General features: G+C 40.0%; 1 protein-coding gene across 1 annotated transcript in view; it reads right to left on the bottom strand.

The window, feature by feature from the left end:
- The window catches only part of LOC140941817 (uncharacterized), a 71,522-nt gene that overhangs the window by 19,555 nt on the left and 28,388 nt on the right, over positions 1 to 23,579 (bottom strand). The window contains exons 12-14 of the mRNA XM_073390828.1: positions 21,339 to 21,721; positions 17,257 to 17,442; positions 5,922 to 6,059 (exon numbers count right to left, since the gene is read on the bottom strand). Of these exons, the coding sequence (XP_073246929.1) occupies positions 5,922 to 6,059; positions 17,257 to 17,442; positions 21,339 to 21,721 (707 nt within the window). The remainder of the gene's footprint in view (positions 1 to 5,921; positions 6,060 to 17,256; positions 17,443 to 21,338; positions 21,722 to 23,579) is intronic.

The raw sequence follows: 23,579 nt of genomic DNA, 5'->3' as shown, positions 1-23,579 counted from the left end.
CTTTAGCCTCCGCTTGCGTATACGTACCCCGTTCACAGAAGTCATTCCCGGCTAAACTTTCAAATGAAACACGTTTTAAGATGGACAGTATTTTGATTTGCACTCGCTTGTTGATTTGGTAACTCAAAAGGCACCTTGTTCGCGGTCAACAACTTGCAGAGGGATTCAACTCCGCGATACAGTCACATTAGTTTCGCAAATAAAGCAAATCCTGAGAAGATATGAACAACCATCTGAATATTCTGAATTGTCATGGCACATGTTAAGGCATATTTTCCTACCATAAGACCATAAACAATAAAAAAGACAGCAAAATCGATCCTTCTCTCCGCCGATGGCGAATCATTCACGAAAACAACCACGCGAGGAATAAGCGCTTTCAACTTCCGTTGATTCCAACAGCCAATCAGCGTTGCGGCCAACATCTGGCCGCAGTGAGCACAAATTTGTGAGAGTTTGTATCAGGCCCAACTTTTAGCGGTAGCCGTTAGAGAGAATGTATGAGAACTGCTAAAATTGGGCCTGATATCAGGTTATTCTGAGCTTATCCAGGACACTCCCCAGAGACCCCATCATGTTGACATGAGCTAGCTGGCAATTGCCAGTCCATCAGCAGAAAACTCAATACTTGTGCTTCACCATTTTCACACTGAGCGTCAATAGGCCTTCAAACAACTAGGCCAATTGTTAAAAGCTTATCTTTACAGTCGGTCGTCAAATATAGAGTTGTACATGCTAAGATATGCAACTTACGAATCGCAAAGTTTTCCAACCACTCCAATCCCTTTATTCCCAGTAGGTTCTTGACAGGGCTAAGCCGTTAGTGAATACAGTAAAAGCCCGCGACTAAGAACTGTATTTTCCCTAGTTAGACTAAACAGGTTCTTACGTAAATGGTAATGGGCGCAAATTTAGGCTATTTAGGTTCTTAAGAACGAATGCACAGAAAAATGGAGCAAAATCGGCAAATCGTGGCCACAGCTCAAAACCTAACTTACCCTCATTTTCAGTCTGTAATAAGGTTTTAATGAGTTTATAACACTGCTGAGGTTTAAATTTCAAAATGCGGCCGAGTTTGGGAATTATTTGAGATTTTCGATTTCAACGGTCAGCGGGCCTAAAATGAGCCGCCGAACTCGGGAAAATAACCCAGTGACAGAATTGAGCTGACTTTCATAAACGAAAGAATATATTGGCAATCTTCCACTTAAATCTCAAAAAGCAGATATCTAACAATTTCTGAACGGCACATTTTTTAGATTTAGAGAATAAGACATCGACGAACCAGCATAATTTTGAAACGTAATTTCCATAATGCTTATAAATACAACATTTACCGCTAAAACCAAATCGAATTTTCTATATGGGGGAATTCTCCAAATCACCCCAAATCCCAGTTTCTACCCAATGAGTTATAGTACTTCAACATTATCTGAAAGTTAGTCTGGTGTTCTTGCGAACGCTTGTAAAATAGATTGATTATTTTGAGGTTATTTTGCCCCAAACAACCGCTAATTGACCCCAGGGTCACTTGACACGTGCACGTCACCTTAGTTTTATGCGTCGATTTGATCTCGTTAAAAGGGAGAAACTAACAAGATTCTTTTATATGTACTTGTTTTAAAGAAATGCACGCGATCTTCAAAAGAAGAGGCCGTTCAATAGGTAATTTCTGTTCTTGAGATCTTGTAGATTGCAACATGGCGTCTGCGAGTGGACCTGAGTCTAGGTCTGTTTTCCCGTGACTGCGAAATCAGAACAACATCAAGAAATAATTCTCCCTCGAATCTTCGTAAGTGAATCTGCTTTGCAGTGCCTTACCTGCGATAAAAAGTGGGCCGAATAGGAAAACATTTCTAGCGCAATTTGGATCCTTTGTGGAACGCAGTGTACTGCTGAGCGAAAGGTGAGTAAACAAACTTGGGAAAGTACGTTACCTTTGCTTGCGTGACCAGCCAGTAAACGATAGAAGTCTCCAGCGAAAAGTAGGATTCGCAAAAATCTTGCTGATGTATATTTAACAGTTTGTTACTATAAATTTACACCTGGTTTGCCTAAAACGTTAAACAATGCATATCTGTCCAAGAGTATAAAAATGTTTCGAAAGATCCACCCCTAAATAACTGTGGGCTACTCCTTTTTCCCCATCACCGATGTGCACTTCCTTCCCACTGTCTTTTGCATGAGGCTTGTATGCCTTTTTAACTGTTATCGACACTTAAAACTAGCCGTTTAAGGCCTGGTTTAAGAACTTGACTGACTTAAAAAACCGTCGCGAACATGCGCTATTATTGTTGGACTTCGGAAGCTTTAAGCCCAAAATGATGGTGCAATCTCGAGAAATTTGCCCGGGTCTAATTATAAGATAGGGAACGGGTACTAAGAAAGGGACGGTCTCATTTAGCAACCCGTGGACAATCTGGGCATGCTTGCCTTCTGTCACAGGGACAACCGTTAAGGCCAGGTACGCCGCCCTTACCCGCGAGGATTGCAAGGCATCCGCCATTTGAGTCGCTTTTTCTACATCATGACCTTCAATTATCATGAATTATAATGCGGGCCTTGATCGTTGCCACCTTACCAGAAGTCTAATCTTCGCACTGTTAGACCATGAGAATCTCTATTATTATTCCATAAATGCTTCAGCTTGTTCAGCTTCCGGTAAACTGATACTCCGAAGCAAAAATAGCTTTACAACGACTCTATCCAGGCAAGAACTCCTGATATCAACAAATATACCCCCCCCCCCCCCCCCACTAAAGAGAGCAAACTTTCCCCGAACTATTCACTTGACCCACCCCTCCCTTCGTTAAGAAAAACTACGCACTCAGTTCACTGGACAAAACGCGCTCGTGAATATACCAAACTATAGCCGTTCATCCTACAAGCAATCTCAGTTTCAGCAGGCGTGGCCACCTGCAACAGACACGGTAAATTAAATAGCAGCCACAACACCCTTCTTTGAAACCGTCAGGACGAGAAAGTTTATAAAAGACTTAACAGGTGTGCGCGGCGGTTTCCTTTTCTTCCTTCCCTCACACTGTAGCACTCAAATTCTGACCCTGACATTAATTCTTGTAGTAATCAATCGTTCCTGAGCCGATAGGCACAAGGATACGAGTTTCTTGCAAAATATGCTGTGACATCCGTTTGCTCATCCCCCTTTCTGCCTTCGGCCGCTGATTAGGTTTGGTTCCGTGCTTTGAAATAACTTTAGGAACGAAACATGATACGTGAGGGGCGTGTCCGGATAAGGGCAAGTGACTCTCGGTGGTGAAGACATATACTAAGCTTGTCAGTATTTCGTAGCCTGTGCCACGTCAATAGAACAAGCCAAAGAAAAATAAGACGCCTTTCTTTCCACAGCCCCCGCAGTTTTTTCGCATTACTTTTTACTGCATAACTGCTTTACTATCTTGGATTCTACCTCTTCGAGCCGGAGCGAACATGGACGCCCTTAGGGTTAAGTTTCCACTTCATTTTCGGCACCTGACTAAACGCAAGCGCTGACTTGTGCACCTATGCTTCGTTTGGCAGAATTAGCGGTATATGACCACGACAGACTTGCTGCTATCCTTGGTTTGAAACCGCGATGGGCAAGAACAATTTCTGGAAAAGAGCAAACTGTTTCCTCCTTAGCAGACATGGAGAACAACTACTAGGACTTAAGCAATGCCATTGCTTAAGTCCTACTAGACTTGAAAAGAGAGAGCATTATGCTTTCTCTTTTTAATGATTTACGGCTAAACAGTACAATTTCATGTAGCTTTTACGCAAAATTAAATACACAGTTGTTTGCAGAATTGCATTTAACAACAAATTACAGAAATTTAACTCAGTGTAGATCTCATAGATAAGATTTGAACGGAAAAAACTTTTGGGGTAAAAAAGTAAAAAAAATAATGTTTGCTGGAAAATCACTTAATGGACATACAATAGCAGAGATATCATGACTGCAGTTTTCTGTTCAATACACCTTATGACAAGTCTGACTAATCCACTGGTAGCCCATGCCTTAAAACCGCCTGGAACCTTAAAATTTAATCCATTTGCCTTTCATGCGTAGTGCAAATATATCTTCTGAACACTCGGGGTTGGGGGTAAAATCAGAAGAACAGAACATTCAGTTACTGTACCATTTTTAAAAGTGGGACAGTATGTTTGCTAACCATTTTAGCTAACCACTCTTAAAATAGGACAAAAGGACAGCTGGTCATACAGGAAAATGAATTTACGGTATCCCGAAAGCTTTGGTTTCCCGTGCACTTATTTTTCGCAGGAGACAATCGATAATTGCCTGGTCACGCAATCGGAGGTGAGTAACTAATCAAAAGTCATTGATACCATCGACGCTTAGCAAATACACTACGTCCTGCAAAGGATCCAAATTGCGCAAGAATGTTTTCCTATTCGGCCCACTTTTTATCTCAGGTAAGGCACTGCAAAGCTGATTCATTTACGAAGGTTCGAGCGAGAATTATTTCATGATGTTATTCTGATTTCGCAGTCACGGGAAAACAGACCTAGACTCAGGTCCACTCGCAGACGCCATGCTACAATCTACAAGATCTCAAGACCAGAAATTACCCAGTGAACGGCCTCTCCTTTTGAAGATTGCGTGCATTTCATTAAAACAGGTACATATTAAAAGAATCTTGTTAGTTTCTCCCTTTTAACGAGCTCAAATCGACGCATAAAACTAAGGTGACGTGCACGTGTCAAGTGACCCGGGGGTCAATTAGCGGTTGTTTGGGGCAAAATAACCTCAAAATAATCAATCTATTTTACAAGCGTTCGCAAGAACACCAGACTAACTTTCAGATAATGTTGAAGTACTATAACTCATTGGGTAGAAACTGGGATTTGGGGTGATTTGGAGAATTCCCCCATATAGAAAATTCGATTTGGTTTTAGCGGTAAATTGTTGTAGTTATAAGCATTATGCAAATTACGTTTCAAAATTGTGCTGGTTCGTCGATATTTTGTTCTCTAAATCTAAAAAAAATATGCTGTTTAGAAATTGTTAGATATCTGTTTTTTGAGATTTAAGTGGAAGATTGCCAATATATTCTTTCGTTTATGAACATCAGCTCATTTCTGTCGCTAGGCTATATTGCCGTGTTCGGCGGCTAATTTTAGGCCCGCAGACCGTTGAAATCGAAAATCTCAAATATTTCCCAAATTCGGCCGCATTTTGAAATTTAAACCTCAGCAGTGTTATAAATTCATTAAAACCTTATTACAGACTTAAAATGAGGGTAAGTTAGGTTTTGAGCTGTGGCCACGGTTTGCTCGATTTTTCTGTGCATTCGCTCTTAAATAGGTTCTTGTTTTCAGAACATAGACTGTTCAAAGTCCGTCCATTTTTCCGTAAGATCATCGAGATCGAGAGCTTCGTGTTACGGGCTACCCATCTTGCATGAGTGTCAAAACTACCTTAGCTATAATCCCCGACGTGACGCCCGACCCCTCGCGATCGGTGCATTTGAAAATCAAGATAGCCGTGACGGTAAAAGACGCGGTATATCTAAACGATCTCACGAAAAAATAGCGGACTGTAAACAGTCTATCAGAACAAAAAACACATTGTAGCCAAGAGCAATTATTCGCATTCGGCTTATTCCTTTTATAAAATCTGCATACTATTATATTGCAGTTGGACTGTGATAGGCACCTTTGTCTCCAAAACGGATCATGAATGTTGGCCAATCTTATTTTTTAAAATGTACAGGATTTTATAAAGATTCTATAAAATAAGAACCTGTTTCAGATTTTAGGCTAAACAGGTTCTTTTTTAGATCGGGCCTATAACTGGCAAAGTTTAGCCTAACAGATTCAAGCCAGGTTCTTACTGTATGTCATTGATATATCAGTCCCTGTTAGCATGGAATTCATGTTATCTATTTTTTTACTTTACTTACGATCACATTGGGAGAATTCTGTTTGGTTACGGAAGTAGCATCGCTGAGAGTCCCGGACAGTTGAGACACATCAGCCAAGTTCATATCCTCTTTGACTTCAGTATTGTCAAGTGCAATAGAAACAAGCTTGTCAACGAACTGAAAAAGGCAAAAATAAAATACTTATTCCATCTCCAAGTCTCCAAAAGACACCGTAAGACATATAGGAGGGTCTCAATGGGGTGGTGGCTTTTACGGTTATCGGCTAAAATTTTGGCTCTTTTACGGCTATCGGTTAATTATTTTCAGTTACGGTTACCAAAAAAATTAAAAATTAACTTCTTTTGTTTCAAAAAGTTAAATATTAATTAACCTGTATTTTTTCTATCTTTAAATCGAAATAAAGGTCTTCGGATCATCTCGGGATGAAACAAACTATTCTTTTGAAAAATATTAACATTTGATAGATAATACTTTTTATAAAGTATTTCACCTCTAATATTATTTTACAGATAGAAATGTCAATAGTCAAATTAAAAATAATCTTGTGAAAAAGCAAAAGCGAACACGCAAACGTCCAACTCAAGGCCGGGGGGCGCGACATTCATTATAACAGAAATGGCCTTGTTCACACTAGAAACGTATTACTCGTGTGAGACGGGTTATCCGTTTGATGATTCGTGTCAGATAGGTAATACTTCTTAATTTGAAACTGGAATAGTTTTAATTTTGAATAAACAATCCGCCTGACTTTACCCGTCAATTTTGACGGACAGTTTCAAGACGGAAATATCTGTTCCAGATAGCCTGTGTACAGCACCCCCCCCCCCCCCCTCAGAAAAAGTCGGAGAAGGGGTGTCTGTGGGGAGGGCGCGACTGTACACAGGCTAGTCTCAGACGGATAATCCATCTCTAGCTCTAAACGGCCAATAACAATATTCCCGTGTCCAGTGTTTTTGAATGATAGCGAAGGACTGTACGGAACGACTATCTGCCGTTGCCTTGTCCGTAGGCCTCATTATTCCGCGCGGCTAATGTGTTTCAGGTCACGTGGTCCTAGCGAGTTTGCCACCGAAATGCCTTGACCGACATTGCGTGGGAAGACGCCGTACAGGGACTAGGCATGGCAATGTCTACCGTAGCGCCAGAGAAAAACAGGGAAATGTTTTTTATCGGCAACGTGTTTTACAAACAGTGACATTTCTTCGTGTTGTTTCACTAGTGTTTTGAGGGCACGACCTCCTGAAAATCGCAAATATTAATCCCCAGCAAGAGGCCACACTTTCGCTATGGAAAAAATTAGTTCCCCGAGAGAGTGGCGGAAATGGAGCCAAGGTCTTGGTCAACACCTAAAAGGCGCTTTACCTAACGTGCGTACGGAGCCACACTAGCCGGGAAATAAAAAACGCAACCATAAGTGAGTTTAGTACCTTCCTTAAAAGTAGCAAATCTAAGGAACAGTTTGTTTTACGGTTAACTCTTTTTTACTCTATTTACGGCTAACGGTTAAAATTTTTCAATTTTTACGGCTATCGACTAAATTTTTGGCCGTTTTACGCCTATCGGTTAACCCCATTGAGACCCTCATATAGTAAACACCCGCAGTAGTTTTGCAAAGCTTATTATACCAACCAATGTCCATGTAATCAAAAATTGGCTAGTTGGATATATCCGACTGGAAACGAAAAGTTTACCTTAAAGTGCAAAAATGTAAACTAACCCGTGGGAAACTAGTACCCCATGAAAAACCAAACATACTTTATAAAGTAATAACCGGGGGAGGGGAGGTAACTCTATTGTTTTCCACCTAAGTTTCTTGACCCACTCCGCCTGCCAGTATGACTTCACATAGTAACGGGCAAGAGCCTCGGGTCGCTTGTGCAAATTAGCAAGGATACGACAGTCATTTGTACGAGCGAGGTCGAGGAAAAGCTAAGAAGCTACATGTCTGAGTCCTTCATACCCCTTTAGCCGTGGTGCACGATTATTAAAGGGGGTAAAACGTGGTGCACTCTTAGCACCTAAGGAGGTGGTAATAAAAAACAGTATTTCATTTTGTTAGGTTTGCCTGTTTAAAAATGGTGAGATACAAAAACGGCAGTTGTTGGCCCTTTTGTTTATGTGGTAATATGCAAGAAATTGGGCTTTTAGAGGAAGCACGTGGCAAAAGATGCCACACCATCTTAAGTAAGCTGCAACGAAAGGGGTTTTTGGTCCTAAAACGCTACAGAGATGCGAAAAATAATATATTTTCTTCGAACTCGGTTAAAAGATGTTTATTTAAGGAAGGAAAGTGACGTGAGATGCCCCGTTCGATCAAGGGGATAGCTTTTTGTTGTTGTTTGTGATAAGTACGTGGACGTGGTTTCTCTTTTTTCGCCTGCCATTTACAGGAAAGAAAATTTATTCTAAAAAGCAGCTGTTGTCGACTTTACTTTACTTAACACAAGTTTGGATTTGTGTTTACTCTTTGGTCGTCTTACAACTTTGTGTCGATTTTGAATCCCGAGTGTGGCTAGGCATCAGATAATGAAAATTCACGCGCGTATTTCAGTAACATGGTCGCGAGAGCTCGCATATAACGTGGCTTTGTAGTTCTGTGCTTGGTAAGGAAATTTATTTCTTTGCAAAAAGGAAGACACTATCCCCAAGAAAAGCAATTTTCCAGCACAGCAATGTCAGGAATTTACGTGTTTCAACGGTCTACACGGTCCACACGGTCTACCATCATATGAGATAAATAGAGAATACTTCATGGAAAGTGCTGGCGTACGGTATTTACGCACGAGTTGTTGACGTATCAGAAATCAAACGAGTGAGCGCAGCGAACGAGTAAGATTTCTGATACAAAAACAACGAGTGCGTAAATACCGTACAAAGCACTTTCCATGTGGTATTGTGTTTATTATATGCATACTGAGACATTTATTATGTTGGCGGCCTTTTTATTTTAAATCTAGCTCCGACAAAAAGCACAACAAAAGCTTACGTCTCGTTCTGTTTATCCGTTTCCGCTGTTGTTTCGCCGGCTCTCTACCGTTTTCTTTATCGACAGTGAAACAAACGAAACTATTCCACTCCATTTTCGAAATGTTTTTCACTTTTTTAGCGAGAAAAACTCTTTGAGTAAAACTTTTCTCGTTGAATGTGTGCGAAGCGGCGCTGCAAGCTGCAATAAAAGGCGGGAATTTTGGCGCGAAACTCACACACCTCTGTGGCTTCTGATTGGACGTATCATTTTTCTCACACGTGAAAAAACATCGTTCGTGATTCTGATTGGACGTATCATTTTTTTCACGTGTGAAAACCATCGTTCGCTCCTCTGATTGGCTAGAACTAATTTGCGTACGAAAATTTACGACATAGCTTTTTGGTGAGAATTTCTCAGTATGTATATAATAAATCAGAAACCCATAAGGGGTTGAAACGTGTAACTCGCGTTCAATGCTCGTGAATATTCGTTTTGACCATATTTGGAAATCTTAGTGACGGATAACCATTTTCAACAAAATGGCTGCTGCGCGATCACCATGCAGATGTTTTAAGACAGAAGTTCTGCATTTCAAGGTTAAAACTACACCGTTAAAAGACAAGAAATGGAAAGAGAAAGTTCAAAAGAATGCTCAGCTTTCTTTTTGTGGAGAAAGGGGAGCTTTTCATCAAGAAATCGTCCTTCGAGGAATTCAGCCTTGTTTTCTTCACGGCGGAGCCCATGGCCTGTTTTGAAATGCAACCAAGTCAGCGAAGTTTTTGCTGAATTTTCAGGTACATTTTGCACTCTATGGCCAAGACAATTACGTTTTTGAAAGGGAATTTACGTATTTTTAAATGTTTCATAGACGTTTTATAAATTTTTCTCTTCGGTGCTAAAGAAAAATTACAAAATGTGTCCTGATTTGAGGGTGTCTAGAAAACGACGACCTAGAAAACGACGACCTAGAAAACGACGACCTAGAAAACAACGACCTAGAAAACGACGACCTAGAAAACGACGACAAGGATGGGGTAGCTCGAAGGATTAAGGGGTTAGAGGGGTACAGAAGGCGGGAAATAAGAGGACGATAGGAGGGAATTATGAAGGGGTGAGAGGTGGGCGAAGAAGGAAAATTACAGAAAAATAGTAAATATTATTTGTACCGGCTAAGGGTATGAAGCCAAGGAATAAAACGGTGGAATTGGAAACGCAAGGTACGCGAGGTCTCCCCTCTGTTTCGTTTATCAAACAAGCGTTGCCTGTTTGTTATTGGATAGATTTATTTGATGACAAGAATTATATTAGTTTTTCAGTAGAATCAAAGTGAGAAAGAAAATAATTTACAGCCTGTCTATAAATCCGCTTACCTGAAGAATCTGTTAAAAGAATTTACTAACCTGTGAAGTGCGATTGTTGTAACGACCCGTTACAGAAGTAAGTTAACATTGAAGTTTTCTGAATTTAGCTACGAGATTAAGACGATTTGTGTTTGTTCTGATTGCGAATTATAAATGTATTTGTTTTAGATCGAAATATTATTAAAGCTTGGTGGTCATTGGAGCTAACCAGTTCCTAAGGAAACACCCTCCCCCTCTAGAACTGGCTGGGGTTGTGGACAATAAAGTGTTTACCAAGAGAGGATAACCTCTCTTGGTGTTTACTGATTAAAAGTATATCGGGTTAGTTTCATGAGCGATCCCGGAGTGTGCTAATAAAAAGAGGTTTGGGGAACGAAGTATTTCTAAAAGTCAAAATGTGGGAAATTTTCACGTTTAGGCGGAGATGCTCGATTGATTTATTGGTTAACGTAAACCTTCGTTACATGCACCCCGCGAGATACCTACATCTATTGTTCTTGCGTTATTTTCATAACGCGGTTTATAAAACCGTCTCTCGCATTTTTAAACAGCAGTTACAGAGTGCCTAGTGTCGTCGCAGGAGCTATTGTTTTGTCTTGGACATTGCATTGTGCATTGCGTAAAAGTGATGGAAGAATTAAAGATGAACAGAAGTGAAATTTTTAATTTTGCTCTGCTGCGTTGTCTCTATCTCATGATGTAATAATTCATTTCTGAACAATTCAAAAGTTCTACCGGAGATCTCACAGCGTATATACCACGCTATCGGACCTGTGAGGAAACAGAAACTCCTAGGATGATAGGATTCAAATCTTACAGTTTAAATACAGTTCAAATCTGATGACATGTCAACCTTCATTGTGTCCCACATAATATTTCACAATTCTCGTTACCGGTATGCTGCCGTTTCATGTATGGAAAGGTACGAGAAAATGTTGAAGCCCTTCTTTCTTTATTTTCAAAATATAAACTGTTTGTTTTCGGTGTTGAGCTGTGAACACAAAAACGGCACGCCTGATTTATTTCCTGTTTGATTTATGTGGGCTTGAACTTCCCGCTATAAACGACGCGCCAGTGAAGCAGTGTATATTATTTAGGTCATTTAGATTTGATGGAAATTTGTCTAAATTGATATCAGGATAATAAATAGGTCAAAGCAAAACTTTTGCTCCCAGTAGTCAGTCAGGTTGAATCATGACTTCATTGACCATACTAAAGGAAAATTTGACTAGAGAAACTTTTTTAGTAGAGCTCTCACGCGCGCGCCCAAAGGGAGCACAATCGGTAACAAATTTGGTTACCTTTGCATGAGCGCCATTCCATTCAATGAAATCTGGTTTAAATTTTCGGCAACTTCCATGCAGTACCGAATGGAACAGCATTTTCGCAATACATACCCAAATTTTCGAAAATTATCATCGGGAAGTTTTCTTTCCGCATTCAAATTTGCTCCCGAATGTCTAAATTTCTGGTTGAAAGGTTTGCATTTCGGAAACGTTTCCGGAAGTCTGGGAACTTTTCCGGGAAAATACTGTACCAATTGCCGCTGTTTCCAAAGTTTCTTAAGTTTTGGGTGAATGGAAAGCGCCTAAAATGCATCCAAGAAATTTTGGTTCTGAGAGAATCGTCTGCACGTACTACGATGTATAAAAAAGTGTGCTGCACGTGCATATTAGACCTATTGACCTTAGCATTACTTATAACCAGCCCCGGGTAACTAGCGGCAAAGAGCGATTTGCGTGGGTGTTTGGCACGTTTGATAAGATTACACTGAGATTTGCTATGAATATGCTATTTTGGTTTTGTCCGGGGATGGGGCATTTCGCACACTTCTATTAAGCCCCCACCCCCCCTCCCCGCGGTTTTTTTTTTTTTTAGGTCGTCGTTTTCTAGGTCGTCGTTTTCTAGGTCGTCGTTTTTTCTAGGTCGTCGTTTTCTAGGTCGTCGTTTTCTAGGTCGTTGTTTTCTAGGTCACCGTTTTCTAGGTCGTCGTTTTCTAGGTCGTCGTTTTCTAGGTCACCGTTTTCTAGGTCGTCGTTTTCTAGGTCGTCGTTTTCTAGGTCGTTGTTTTCTAGGTCACCGTTTTCTAGGTCGTCGTTTTCTAGGTCGTCGTTTTCTAGGCCGTCGTTTTCTAGGTCACCGTTTTCTAGGTCTTCGTTTTCTAGGTCGTCGTTTTCTAGGTCGTCGTTTTCTAGGTCACCGTTTTCTAGGTCGTTGTTTTCTAGGTCACCGTTTTCTAGGTCGTCGTTTTCTAGGTCACCGTTTTCTAGGTCACCGTTTTCTAGGCCGTCGTTTTCTAGGTCTTCGTTTTCTAGGTCACCGTTTTCTAGGTCGTCGTTTTCTAGGCCGTCGTTTTCTAGGTCACCGTTTTCTAGGTCGTCGTTTTCTAGGTCGTAGGTCTTCGTTTTCTAGGTCGTCGTTTTCTAGACACCCCTGATTTGAGATGGATTTTGTGTTGAATTTTGCCATGTGCTTAGCAGATGTCACTTGCGTGAACGGATGCACGATCCAGATAGTGTTTTCCGAATTGTTTTAAAGGATTAACTTTTTGGACTTTGAATAAAAATTTTCAAGAAACGGCTTCTCTGTCTATTGTTTTGAGTTTGTTCATTCATAAAATTAGCTCAAAACACAATCGTGACTACAACACCTAAGTTTGATTTAAGCTTTTAAAATGCTTCTCACAGTCATTACAAGCATCACTTTTTGCGAAGATGTCAGGTTCAGGTTTTGGACACTTTCGATACGCAGCTAATGAATTTTATTCGAAAATATTTTTCACTGTTTATTCTAGACTTTTGATATACGAATTTTAAAAGCCTATTTGGAGTATAAGTTTACCGTGCAGAGGGTCAACCAGGCATCGTTTTTTGAAGTGACAACTTCAAGAAGTTGCGAGGACGTCGATGGGTTTCATAATGCTATGTTTGGCCCGGGTGGTAAGGCAATAATATCCTACTCAGTGTTTCGGTAAGATTTCTGGTTTCAACCTTTGAAAGCTTTCTCGGCTTTCGGGAGTTTTTCCCCCGTTTGTCGGCCATTTTTTTCAGCGGGCGCGGGAACCTTAAGGAAAATTACGTCACGTTGTTTACGAAGTCTGATTGGTCAGTTATCTCTTCTTCTCGTTCCAAATATGGTACTTTCTAAAATGAATAATCACGAGCATCGGACAAAGCAAACATATGAGAGTTACACGTTTCAACCCCTTATGAGTTTCCGGATAAATATAATAATATATCATATTTCTTACTGTTGCAGAATGGTAGACCGTGGATGATGGTAGACTGTCAGAAAATAGAAATTAACATAGCACACAACTTTTTCTACTCTCTAGCTCTAACGGACTTTAATAACCATCTTATTTTTACCGTAGTAGATGAAAAAAGCTGAACGGTTTTACTTTAACAGCGATGTTAAAAAATAAGTCACGCGATATACCGATGACATAACGCCATTGCATATCAAATACCATTGCGTTACAGATACAGGGGTGAAAACGAAGGTTTGGCAGCTTTATTCGCAACTATAGTATCTCTAAATACCAAGAAAAGGAAAATTATGCTGTGATTATGCATTCGCGCTTCTCAGAGTTTAATGACAACGCCGAAACTTTAAGCTATGTCACGGTAGATAATAACGCATGCGTTACAACAAAACTGAGGCAAAATTTACAAGTCACTACATTCTTAAACGTTTTTTTAGGTAGTTTGCTCTCAATGACAATGATGTATCGGCTGGGAAAAGCAACACAAAGTGCCATTCTATTTATTTATGTCGCTATAGTCTTCGTTTTGGGAATTTAAGACGTGGAAATCGCTTGTTGAAGTAAACGTTAAATGAGACAACCAGTTGCAAAAGTACTTGAGACACTGTACCGTATTTTGGCATAAATGGCCTGTCCATGATCTTGTGCTTGTGATCCCCCCTCCACCCCTTATCAAAGTTGCTAGTAATACAAGACCATACTCAAAACTTGGACGAACAGCTTTGAATGGGAGGGAGGAGGGAGGTCAGTATTATATTTTAAGGCCGGTTTACACGCTACGATTTGTCGGCCCGATCTGTCGGCCCGACAGTGTCGGAGCGCAAATCGTACGTGTATTTTGACACCCGATTTACGGCCGATTCGTGAAAACGAAAATCGGCCCGATTCAGAAAATCTGTTGCAGTGCAACAGATTTTTGTGTAGTCGGGCCGACACTTTCAAAGAAGCCGACATGTCGATCAAAATTTTGAGCAGAGAGCATGCGTATAAATCAGAAGCAATCAAAATGGCGGACAAGAAGACTCCGAAGAGGCCAAAGTCGCGCAGTTTCCAAGAGGAAGAAATCTCCCTTCTGATAAGTGAATGGTTTAAACATCCGTGTCTATTTGACAAGGGGAGTAAAGATTACCATGACAAGAATAAAAGAGAGATTGCGAGAACTCATATAGCCAGATCACTGAATGAACAACTTGGATTTGACAAAGAGGTCGACAGCACCAAAGCAATCACCTTCAGTTCTGCCATAAGTTGGTGAAATGCCCCGGCTTCAGTTCGATGCCAATTTTTCACCCAAGCACATCGTGTTTTTCTTTTTCGTCTCTTTTTGTTTCTTAATAATGCTGCAGCAAGTAACAGCAGTGACGTTGTTGCTGCTGCTAATGATGAATAAAGCGCCCATAAATTGTGATAGTCAGCCATTTTTTTCCTGAGAGCAACATTCAGTGCGCATGCGGATTAAAAACACCGCTTTAAGAAAGAACGAGGGCTACAAAACATTCTTCAAGTCGGGCCTTTGGATCGGGTGTTAAAATACACGTACGATTTGCGCTCCGACACTGTCGGGCCGACAGATCGGGCCGACAAATCGTAGCGTGTAAACCGGCCTTTACAGACCTGTGACCAGGAGCGATTTGAAGCAAGAGAGGTCGTTTTTCCGTGGGAGTATCTCAACATTTTTGCAACTGGTCGTAGCAAATATCGCTATATATCACTTATTTGATCGAATGTATGTGAGCTTTGGTGTTGCTATAATCTGCTTGTGTAAACCGTTTTGATATTTTGTGTCCGTGATTGTATAATTTTGTTAATTTGTTTTGCGTGCAGTGTTGCGGGATCCGCGCCATCTATTTCACCGGACCGGCACGGTCATCAAAACTTCAATCTTTTTTTTTTCTCTAAAATATGCACGGTCTAGTCTCCAGAATCGGAGGTTCTATTCTCAGATCACCCATGTATTTCATCTATTCTTTTGCTAATTAAACGGGCCTAACTTCATATCAGTAATTCCTTTAGAGTGTGGGCCTCTGTTGATCTCCTAATTTAGTTCGATCGATTATGTACATCGAGTCGGCCTGTTGAACCCGAAATGATGCAAAATAGCTTTGAAAGACGCGCTTAAGCTAATTTTCCTCAAATGTATATTTGAATTCATGATAAATACCGCTCCACCAGCTTCAAACAGCGTCTATGGCAGAGAAAAATGGTTTTGATATGACAAAATTAACTCTTCAAATCATGCGTGTCACTGTGGTGCAGTGGTCAAAGAGTTGCTTGCACGTGCAGATAAACTGGGTTCGACTCCCGGCGCCGCTGTTTACTGTTTGTTTGTACCGTTTTTTTCTGCTTGGTCTCCTTTTTTTTTATTCTTACTGCTGACCTTGCTGGTCATGCACTTGGATCAATATATACTTTAAGCTTAAGTCCGAAGTTTTGTTTGAAAGGGGTTTCAAAAGCTATGATCTGCATACTGGCCAAGCAATACGACTAGATAAAAACCATAAGCTGCCAGGACATGTCCCTTCTCTAAAACAGCTGAATTTTTTTTCAATGTTAGTCGACATCATGACAGACAACACACAGTACACCACAAACTATACGAATTTACACCCAACACCCACTAGTGACCCACTTCAGGGGCACCCAACGAGAATATACTTCAAAACCACTTAAGCATAGCATTGTTAAACGTATTTTAGTATTAAAACGGTACATATAGGCATATTTTTATCCCCTAAAAATATTTCATCTGTTCGGATTTCCTAGCTGAAAGTGTGGTGATTCGAAAATAATAGGGATCAAAACCTACCTTTTCGAAACCTTTAAGCCCGAAAAGAGGCTCCCGAAAATTTTAGATGATCTTTTTAGGGTAAAAATCCGTTAAAAATGGGAAATTATACCATTTTTTAGATGTTCGAAAATCCTAGGAGAGGCAGACAAGCAAGAAATTTTGGAAAAAATGTTCCGAACATTCTAGATCTCAAATCCTCTTCCGAACAGATATTTTCCGCAAATTGTCGTTGGGTGCCCCTGCCACTTTGCCTTTTGTACATCGATCGTCTTAATCATCAATATTATTACCCTAAAATCTCCACTGAGTTTGCCCTCCAAAAATAATTAAACGAAACCTTTTATTGGTTTTCGGGATTTAATTACAGAATTACAGGTGTATGCCCAATACAGTATTGAAATGCGATAAAGCAATAAGATTCAATGCTCACAGTCTCTAACAAATACCTGTCATTTAGTTTCCTCTTTCAACGCTACAACCAAGCGAACTTTGAGAGGAATGATATGGGGTTCCACTAGCTCTGGAGAGCTGAAAATGCGCACAACGTAAAGTATAATACATCCTTTGATGAACCTTCTACAGCTTAATATCGCTGTGCACTGGCCCACAAACGTGTGACCGGTCGGTATGATCGCCCGTAAAATTTGCTCGACGATAGAACTGGGAAACTTTAAAATTCATTACGCCACTGGACATTTCATTCAAAAAGTGTACTTAAGTCTAGTTTTCTATGACAAAAGAAACCTTAAAATCTCCAAATCCATGAAATCGGAACAATATTTCCCTGATGAAATCGAAATTTTTATCCGTCCCTTTGATAAAAACTTTGCTCGCCATTTTGAAAGTCACTGACGCGAGACGTGACGTCATACTGGCAGGCGGACTGTACCACAGATTTCCTTAAAGACAGCTCCCCACCCGCCCCCCCCCCCCCCCCGGTAATAACAGAACATAAAAAAAAACGTAATTACCTCTTTGTTTGCCTCGATATCTTCATCACTTTCCTCTTCAGTATCTTTTTCGTTTAATGCTTGGGCGAAACTTGATACAAAAGACAGTTTCAGGTTTAAGTTGCCACCAGCAGTTATTTCGCCCAGATTTTCGTCTAATAGTTTTGTAAGATCCTTAGCAGTCGGTTTCTCTTCATTCGGCTTAACCTGTCAAAAAAAGATCAAAGCTCTTTCTCGGAAATGTCTTTGGCAATAGGCCACGCTTGAGACAAAATCTAACATGACTCCGGGGCTTTCTGGTCATATTTCTATATTTGATTTGGTTTTCTTTCCGCTCAAGTCTTTTCGAGGAATTGCGAGACAGTGGAGTCGTGGAAAGTTTGAAAACCTTATCCTACCTCAGAGTTACGTTAGAATTTTGATATATCGAACGTGGGCTATTTGAAGTATCGAGAACCGTACCCGATTCCAGATCCTAATGGACAAAGTCTATACCCGTTCATACCAAAACGGCGCAAAAACTTTGCGCCGCCCTTTGAGGCGGCACATACCTATATGGCTTGTACATACGAGTACCATGGGGAGATATGTCCAGGATCGATCTTGTTAGCAAAAATTTGCTAGCAAATGTTTTTCGCAATTGTCGCAAAAGAAATAATTGAGAAAAAATTATGTCAGAAAATCACTAACAAAAATCGCAAAAATCGCAAGAATAACACATCTGACAAGAATCAAGACTTAGAAAAAAAGACGCCAAAGAAGGGCCCCGAAATGTCCGCAAATATTGCAAAAATCGCAAATATAACAAGGATTTTTCTTGCTAGCTAAAAACACCTATGACAAATATCGCAAAAATCGCAGAAATAACAAGTGTAACAAAATTCCTGACTTAGAAAGTAAAGAACCAAAGAGGGGCCCCGAAATGTCCGCAAATATCGCAAAAATCGCAAATATAACAAGGATTTTTCTTGCTAGCTACAAACGCCCATGACAAATATCGCAAAAATCGCAAAAATAACAAATGTAACAAAATTCCTGACTTAGAAAGCAAAGAAGCCAAGAGGGGCCCCGAAATGTCCGCAATATCGCAAAAATCGCAAATGTAACAAGGATTTTTCTTGCTAGCTACAAACACCCATAACAAATATCGCAAAAATCGCAAAAATAACACATCTAACAAGAATCAAGACTTAGAAAAAGAAGAAGCCAAGGAGGGCCCCGAAATGTCCGCAAATATCGCAAAAATCGCAAATATAACAAGGATTTTTTATAAAAAGGATTTTTCTTGCTAGCTAAAAACACCCATGACAAATATCGCAAAAATCGCAAAAGTAACAAATCTAACAAGATTCAAGACTTAGAAAAAGAAGAAGCCAAGGAGGGCCCCGAAATGTCCGCAAATATCGCAAAAATCGCAAATATAACAAGGATTTTTCTTGCTAGCTAAAAACACCCATGACAAATATCGCAAAAATCGCAGAAATAACAAATTTAACAAAATTCTAGACTTAGAAAAAGAAGAAGCCAAGAAGGGCCCCGAAATGTCCGCAAATATCGCAAAAATCGCAAATATAACAAGGATTTTTCTTGCTAGCTGAAAACACCCATGACAAATATCGCAAAAATCGCAAGAATAACAAATCTAACAAGAATCAAGACTTAGAAAAAGAAAAAGCCAACAAGGGCCCCGAAATGTCCGCAAAAATCGCAAATATAACAAGGATCTTTCTTGGTAGCTAAAAAACACCCATGACAAATATCGCAAAAATCGCAAAAATAACAAATTTAACAAAATTCTAGACTTAGAAAAAGAAGAAGCCAAGAAGGGCCCCGAAATGTCCGCAAATATCGCAAAAATCGCAAATATAACAAGGATTTTTCTTGCTAGCTAAAAACACCCATGACAAATATCGCAAAAATAACAAATCTAACAAGAGACAAGACTTAGAAAAAGAAGAAGCCAAGGAGGGCCCCGAAATGTCCGCAAATATCGCAAAAATCGCAAATATAACAAGGATTTTTCTTGCTAGCTAAAAACACCCATGACAAATATCGCAAAAATCGCAAGAATAACAAATTTAACAAAATTCTAGACTTAGAAAAAGAAGAAGCCAAGAAGGGCCCCGAAATGTCCGCAAATATCGCAAAAATCGCAAATATAACAAGGATTTTTCTTGCTAGCTAAAAACACCCATGACAAATATCGCAAAGTTGCAAGAATAACAAATTTAACAAAATTCTAGACTTAGAAAAAGAAGAAGCCAAGAAGGGCCCAGAAATGTCCCCAAATATCGCAAAAATCGCAAATATAGCAAGGATTTTTCTTGCTAGTAATAACAAATTTAGCAAAATTCTAGGAAGGGAAGGATTACCAGGTCACTGGCAATCCCTGCTTAAAAAACTTTGAGTATTGCACAGCAACATTCATGTATAATGGCTGTTTTCTTTCCCCCAATGTGCTATTGTTGATATTTTGAACGATGGTTGCGGTGGGTTCTTGGGCATGAAAGTTCTGCTACCAACCCCCTTTATTGCTTAAAATTTGCCCCCTTCTGTGGGCGGCACTCTTTTTTATGCATTGTAGCTGTATGTTGATGGAAGAACGAAGCATACACAGATTGATATTACAGTATTTTGGTACTGTCAGTAATTATAAATAGTGTCACGTTTGTAAGTGGTGATTTCATTTTCGCGAAAATGGAACGCATTACAAAATTACTGGAAAAGACCGTATCCCAGTTAAGACAACCATTACTATTAGGGAAAAACAGTGGTACGCGGGTGTTCTTGGCCCCTTTCTTGCCCTTCAACAATTCTTGCCTATTCTTGTTACTCTAGCGCAATTTGTGGTATTTTGCCATATTTGGTACTAAATCGTCTTACATGGCAGTAAAATTCTTGTTACTTTCGGCAATCCCTGTTTTAAAAAACTATGGGTATATCTTATGACCCGTTTACTTAGCTAACATGAAAAATCGTTGTTACTTTTGCGATTTTTGCGATATTTGCGGACATTTCAGGGCCCTTCTTGGCTTCTTCTGTTTCCAAGTCTTGATTCTTGTTAGATTTGTTATTTTTGCGATTTTTGCGATATTTGTCACTGGTGTTTTTAGCTAGCAAAAAAAATCCTTGTTACTTTTGCGATTTTTGCGAACATTTCGGGGCCCTTCTTGGCTTCTTCAGTTTCCAAGTCTTGATTCTTGTTAGATTTGTTATTTTTGCGATTTTTGCGATATTTGTTAGTGATTTTCTGACATAATTTTTTCTCAATTATTTCTTGGTAACATGAAAAATCCTTGTTACTTTTGCGATTTTTGCGATATTTGCGAACATTTCGGGGCCCTTCTTGGCTTCTTCAGTTTCCAAGTCTTGATTCTTGTTAGATTTGTTATTTTTGCGATTTTTGCGATATTTGTTAGTGATTTTCTGACATAATTTTTTCTCAGTTATTTCTTTTGCGACAATTGCGAAAGCAATTTGCTAGCAAATTTTTGCTAACAAGATCGATCCTGGACATAAGTGGAGAACCATGGGGGCCACGCGTACTGTGTCCGGTTTTGCTTGAAAAGAGAGATCTTTCCTCCGGTGTAGCATACCTTCCACACGTGCGCGGTAAGATTAAAACGGTCACAAAACGCATCTTTTCAGAACCCTTCTCCAGAATGGAGAACTCTAGCTTCTCATTTTCGCAGTAAAGGTGGACGAAATCCGAGGTTCTCAAATATTATAATTATACCACTACCATCACGCATACCCTGTGAGGGGTGCTATTGTTTCTGTCATCGTTTTAGTGTTTCCGTGTGAACTGGTAAAAATCATTCGAAAACGCTATGTGTGGACGCTTTTTTTTTTTAGAAAATGGACAGACAGAATCTGCATGCGTTCATCCGGATACGTGTATATGGGGCCAGAAAAAATCAAACTTAGTCTAGACTCTTGGTGACGTTACGATTCACTGTATGGTTCAGGCTTGTTCAATCCGAGCTGGCGTGGCGCTTGGCTGGAGCCACCCACGCCGTTTGGTACAGGGAGATGTCAATCAACTAGAACGACAAAAATAATATTGAGAAAGATAATGGCCTGACTGATATAACGATACCCACCTTAACAGTCTCGGGGATCTCGTAATCGACAGATGCTCCTAATTTGTCCGTTACCTTCACGACAAAATTATATTTGTAATCGTTTGCTTCCAGTCCACTTGATAGGCGGAAATCTTTGACAACGGGACTAAGGCTCTGGTCTAAAGTTGATAGAGGACCTCCTACGGCTTTCTTGTAGAAGAATGTGTACGTTAGAGGCACTTCTGGATCTTTGAAGTCTTTACAAGTTATGGTAAATAGAGTTTTTAGCGGTTCCCCTTCTTCGTGAGATACACTACATTCGCCATTTGCTGGAGCCTTGTTCACCACAACATCGTAACTGCTTTTGCCTGTTGCTCCACCTTTAACATTTCCACTCAATGTAACCGTGTATTTCATATCATCTATCAAGAAAAAAAGGTCGGTAAGAGATTATAAACACAAAGGAAAGGACATCCTAGATAAACAAGTCGGGTTATCCGGCCAGGACTGCTACATAGCTCTAATTTGCATGCGTGTCATATGCGCAGAAAAGCTAGCGGGTAACTTTTGAGCTGTGGCTACTAAAGATGGTGAAAACCATAGGAAGGGAAAAACAGCCAAATAAGCTTAAAAGCCTTTGTTCATTCTACACCGGACATCTCTCGTGCCGGCACAAAACCATACCGGATAGGGCTTCTGTTCACACATAACTACTCCAGTGATTCGGAGGGATTTCTTTAACTACAGCAAAGCTACGCCGTGCCGATCTGGAAAGTGAAATGTTACATATGGGATAGGTTCTGTGCCACACTTTGGTTGTCAGAACAGGTATTCAGATTATGGCAGAATTGCATACGAGCGAGGACTGGAACCCACTGAGACGAAAGTAAATACAGACTAAACTCCTTAAAAAATCCATGTGCGACTACTTCTCGTAAGCGACCGCCTCCGATAAGCGACCGTCCATCCAAAACACCAAAGTTTTTCTTCTTCGTGGTGTATTTACGGCAGGGAATTTCACGTTGTACTCGACTGCAGTGACGGCAAAGAAATGTACAAAAAGTGTGTTGCACGCGCAGAATTGTTGTTTTGGCTTATTACTTGGCTTCACACTAGAAGCTGAGTTAGTTTCAAGTAAGCACTTGATTCAACTGCACTTAAAAATCTTAAGTCGCTCTGTAGAAAACATGGCTTCATACTTGTTAACAAAGTATATTTACTTGAAGTACAAGCTGTCAATTATCTTTTACACTAAAATCATTTATGCATATCACAAACGTGATTGCTCGCGTCAAAAGTTAAAACTATGAGGCCTTTGCTCTGAAGAAGAGTTTTTTGTTGTTTAGTATTTATTTTTCATTACTTTTTAATTTAACTCAAAGGGTTTCAGTTTACTGTAAAACAGATGCTTATGTGCTTCATTTTTTTACAAGTACTTAGAAGCGGCAGGAAAAAAAGAACAAGCGAATTCTCTCTCATCATTTCACTAGAATGACTGAACAACCCTCCTTTGGCAAAAAAAAAAAATTCGCCATAAGTTCTGGGCTTGGCCTCTTCCGCAAATGCTCTTCGCAGACCGAGACATGAATGTGCATCTGTCCGTTCATTAGAATCTTGAAACAGCTGCGCGTGCACTTCGCGTGCACATGGTTTCCATTTCTTATTGGTCAAGTGTGGTGTAGACCACACTTGGAAACGAACATTGGCTTTCCATGGTCACCAAGTAACATTTGAAATAGGTACATTTTACCCCTTCACACTCAAAGAAGGTTCCAAGTACACTTGGATTATACTTGAGTAATCTAGTGTGAAGCCAACAATTAAAGCTATTGCGTTTGTGACGTTCTTGTTGTCGTTGCCGTCGTCGATGCTGAAACTCCTTATTTTCCCTGGGCTACAGTCTTCTTTCTATCACACCCCCTGCGCTTTTTGAGTAAGAGTCATGGACAAATTTAAACTATTGCGATAAAAAGAACAACAAAAATTCGTCGGCAAAAGTAAAGATTATTTAAGTGAAAGAATTACATTTCACAACCAATATTCGTAAGTACCTTTAAAATAATCCGGCCGTATGACCAAAGTTTCTGACCTCAGATTTGGCACTGCGAGGTAATCCTCTAGTCTCTTTTTATCTAAAGAACAGTTGCCATTGGATGTATCACATATTTGAACGCTCCAGTCGTAATTTATCTCTCGGTTACCTTTCGACTTCCCTTTTCCTTTTAATGAAAATTTCTCCGATGGGTTTAATTTTTCCTTGCAGTTTTTAACACACCTGAA

The sequence above is a fragment of the Porites lutea genome, chromosome 6 (genome assembly GCF_958299795.1).
Source record: "Porites lutea chromosome 6, jaPorLute2.1, whole genome shotgun sequence".
Lineage (NCBI taxonomy): Eukaryota > Metazoa > Cnidaria > Anthozoa > Scleractinia > Poritidae > Porites > Porites lutea.
The sequence above is the reverse complement of the archived record's forward strand: the minus strand, read 5'-3'. Positions and strand labels throughout refer to the sequence as shown.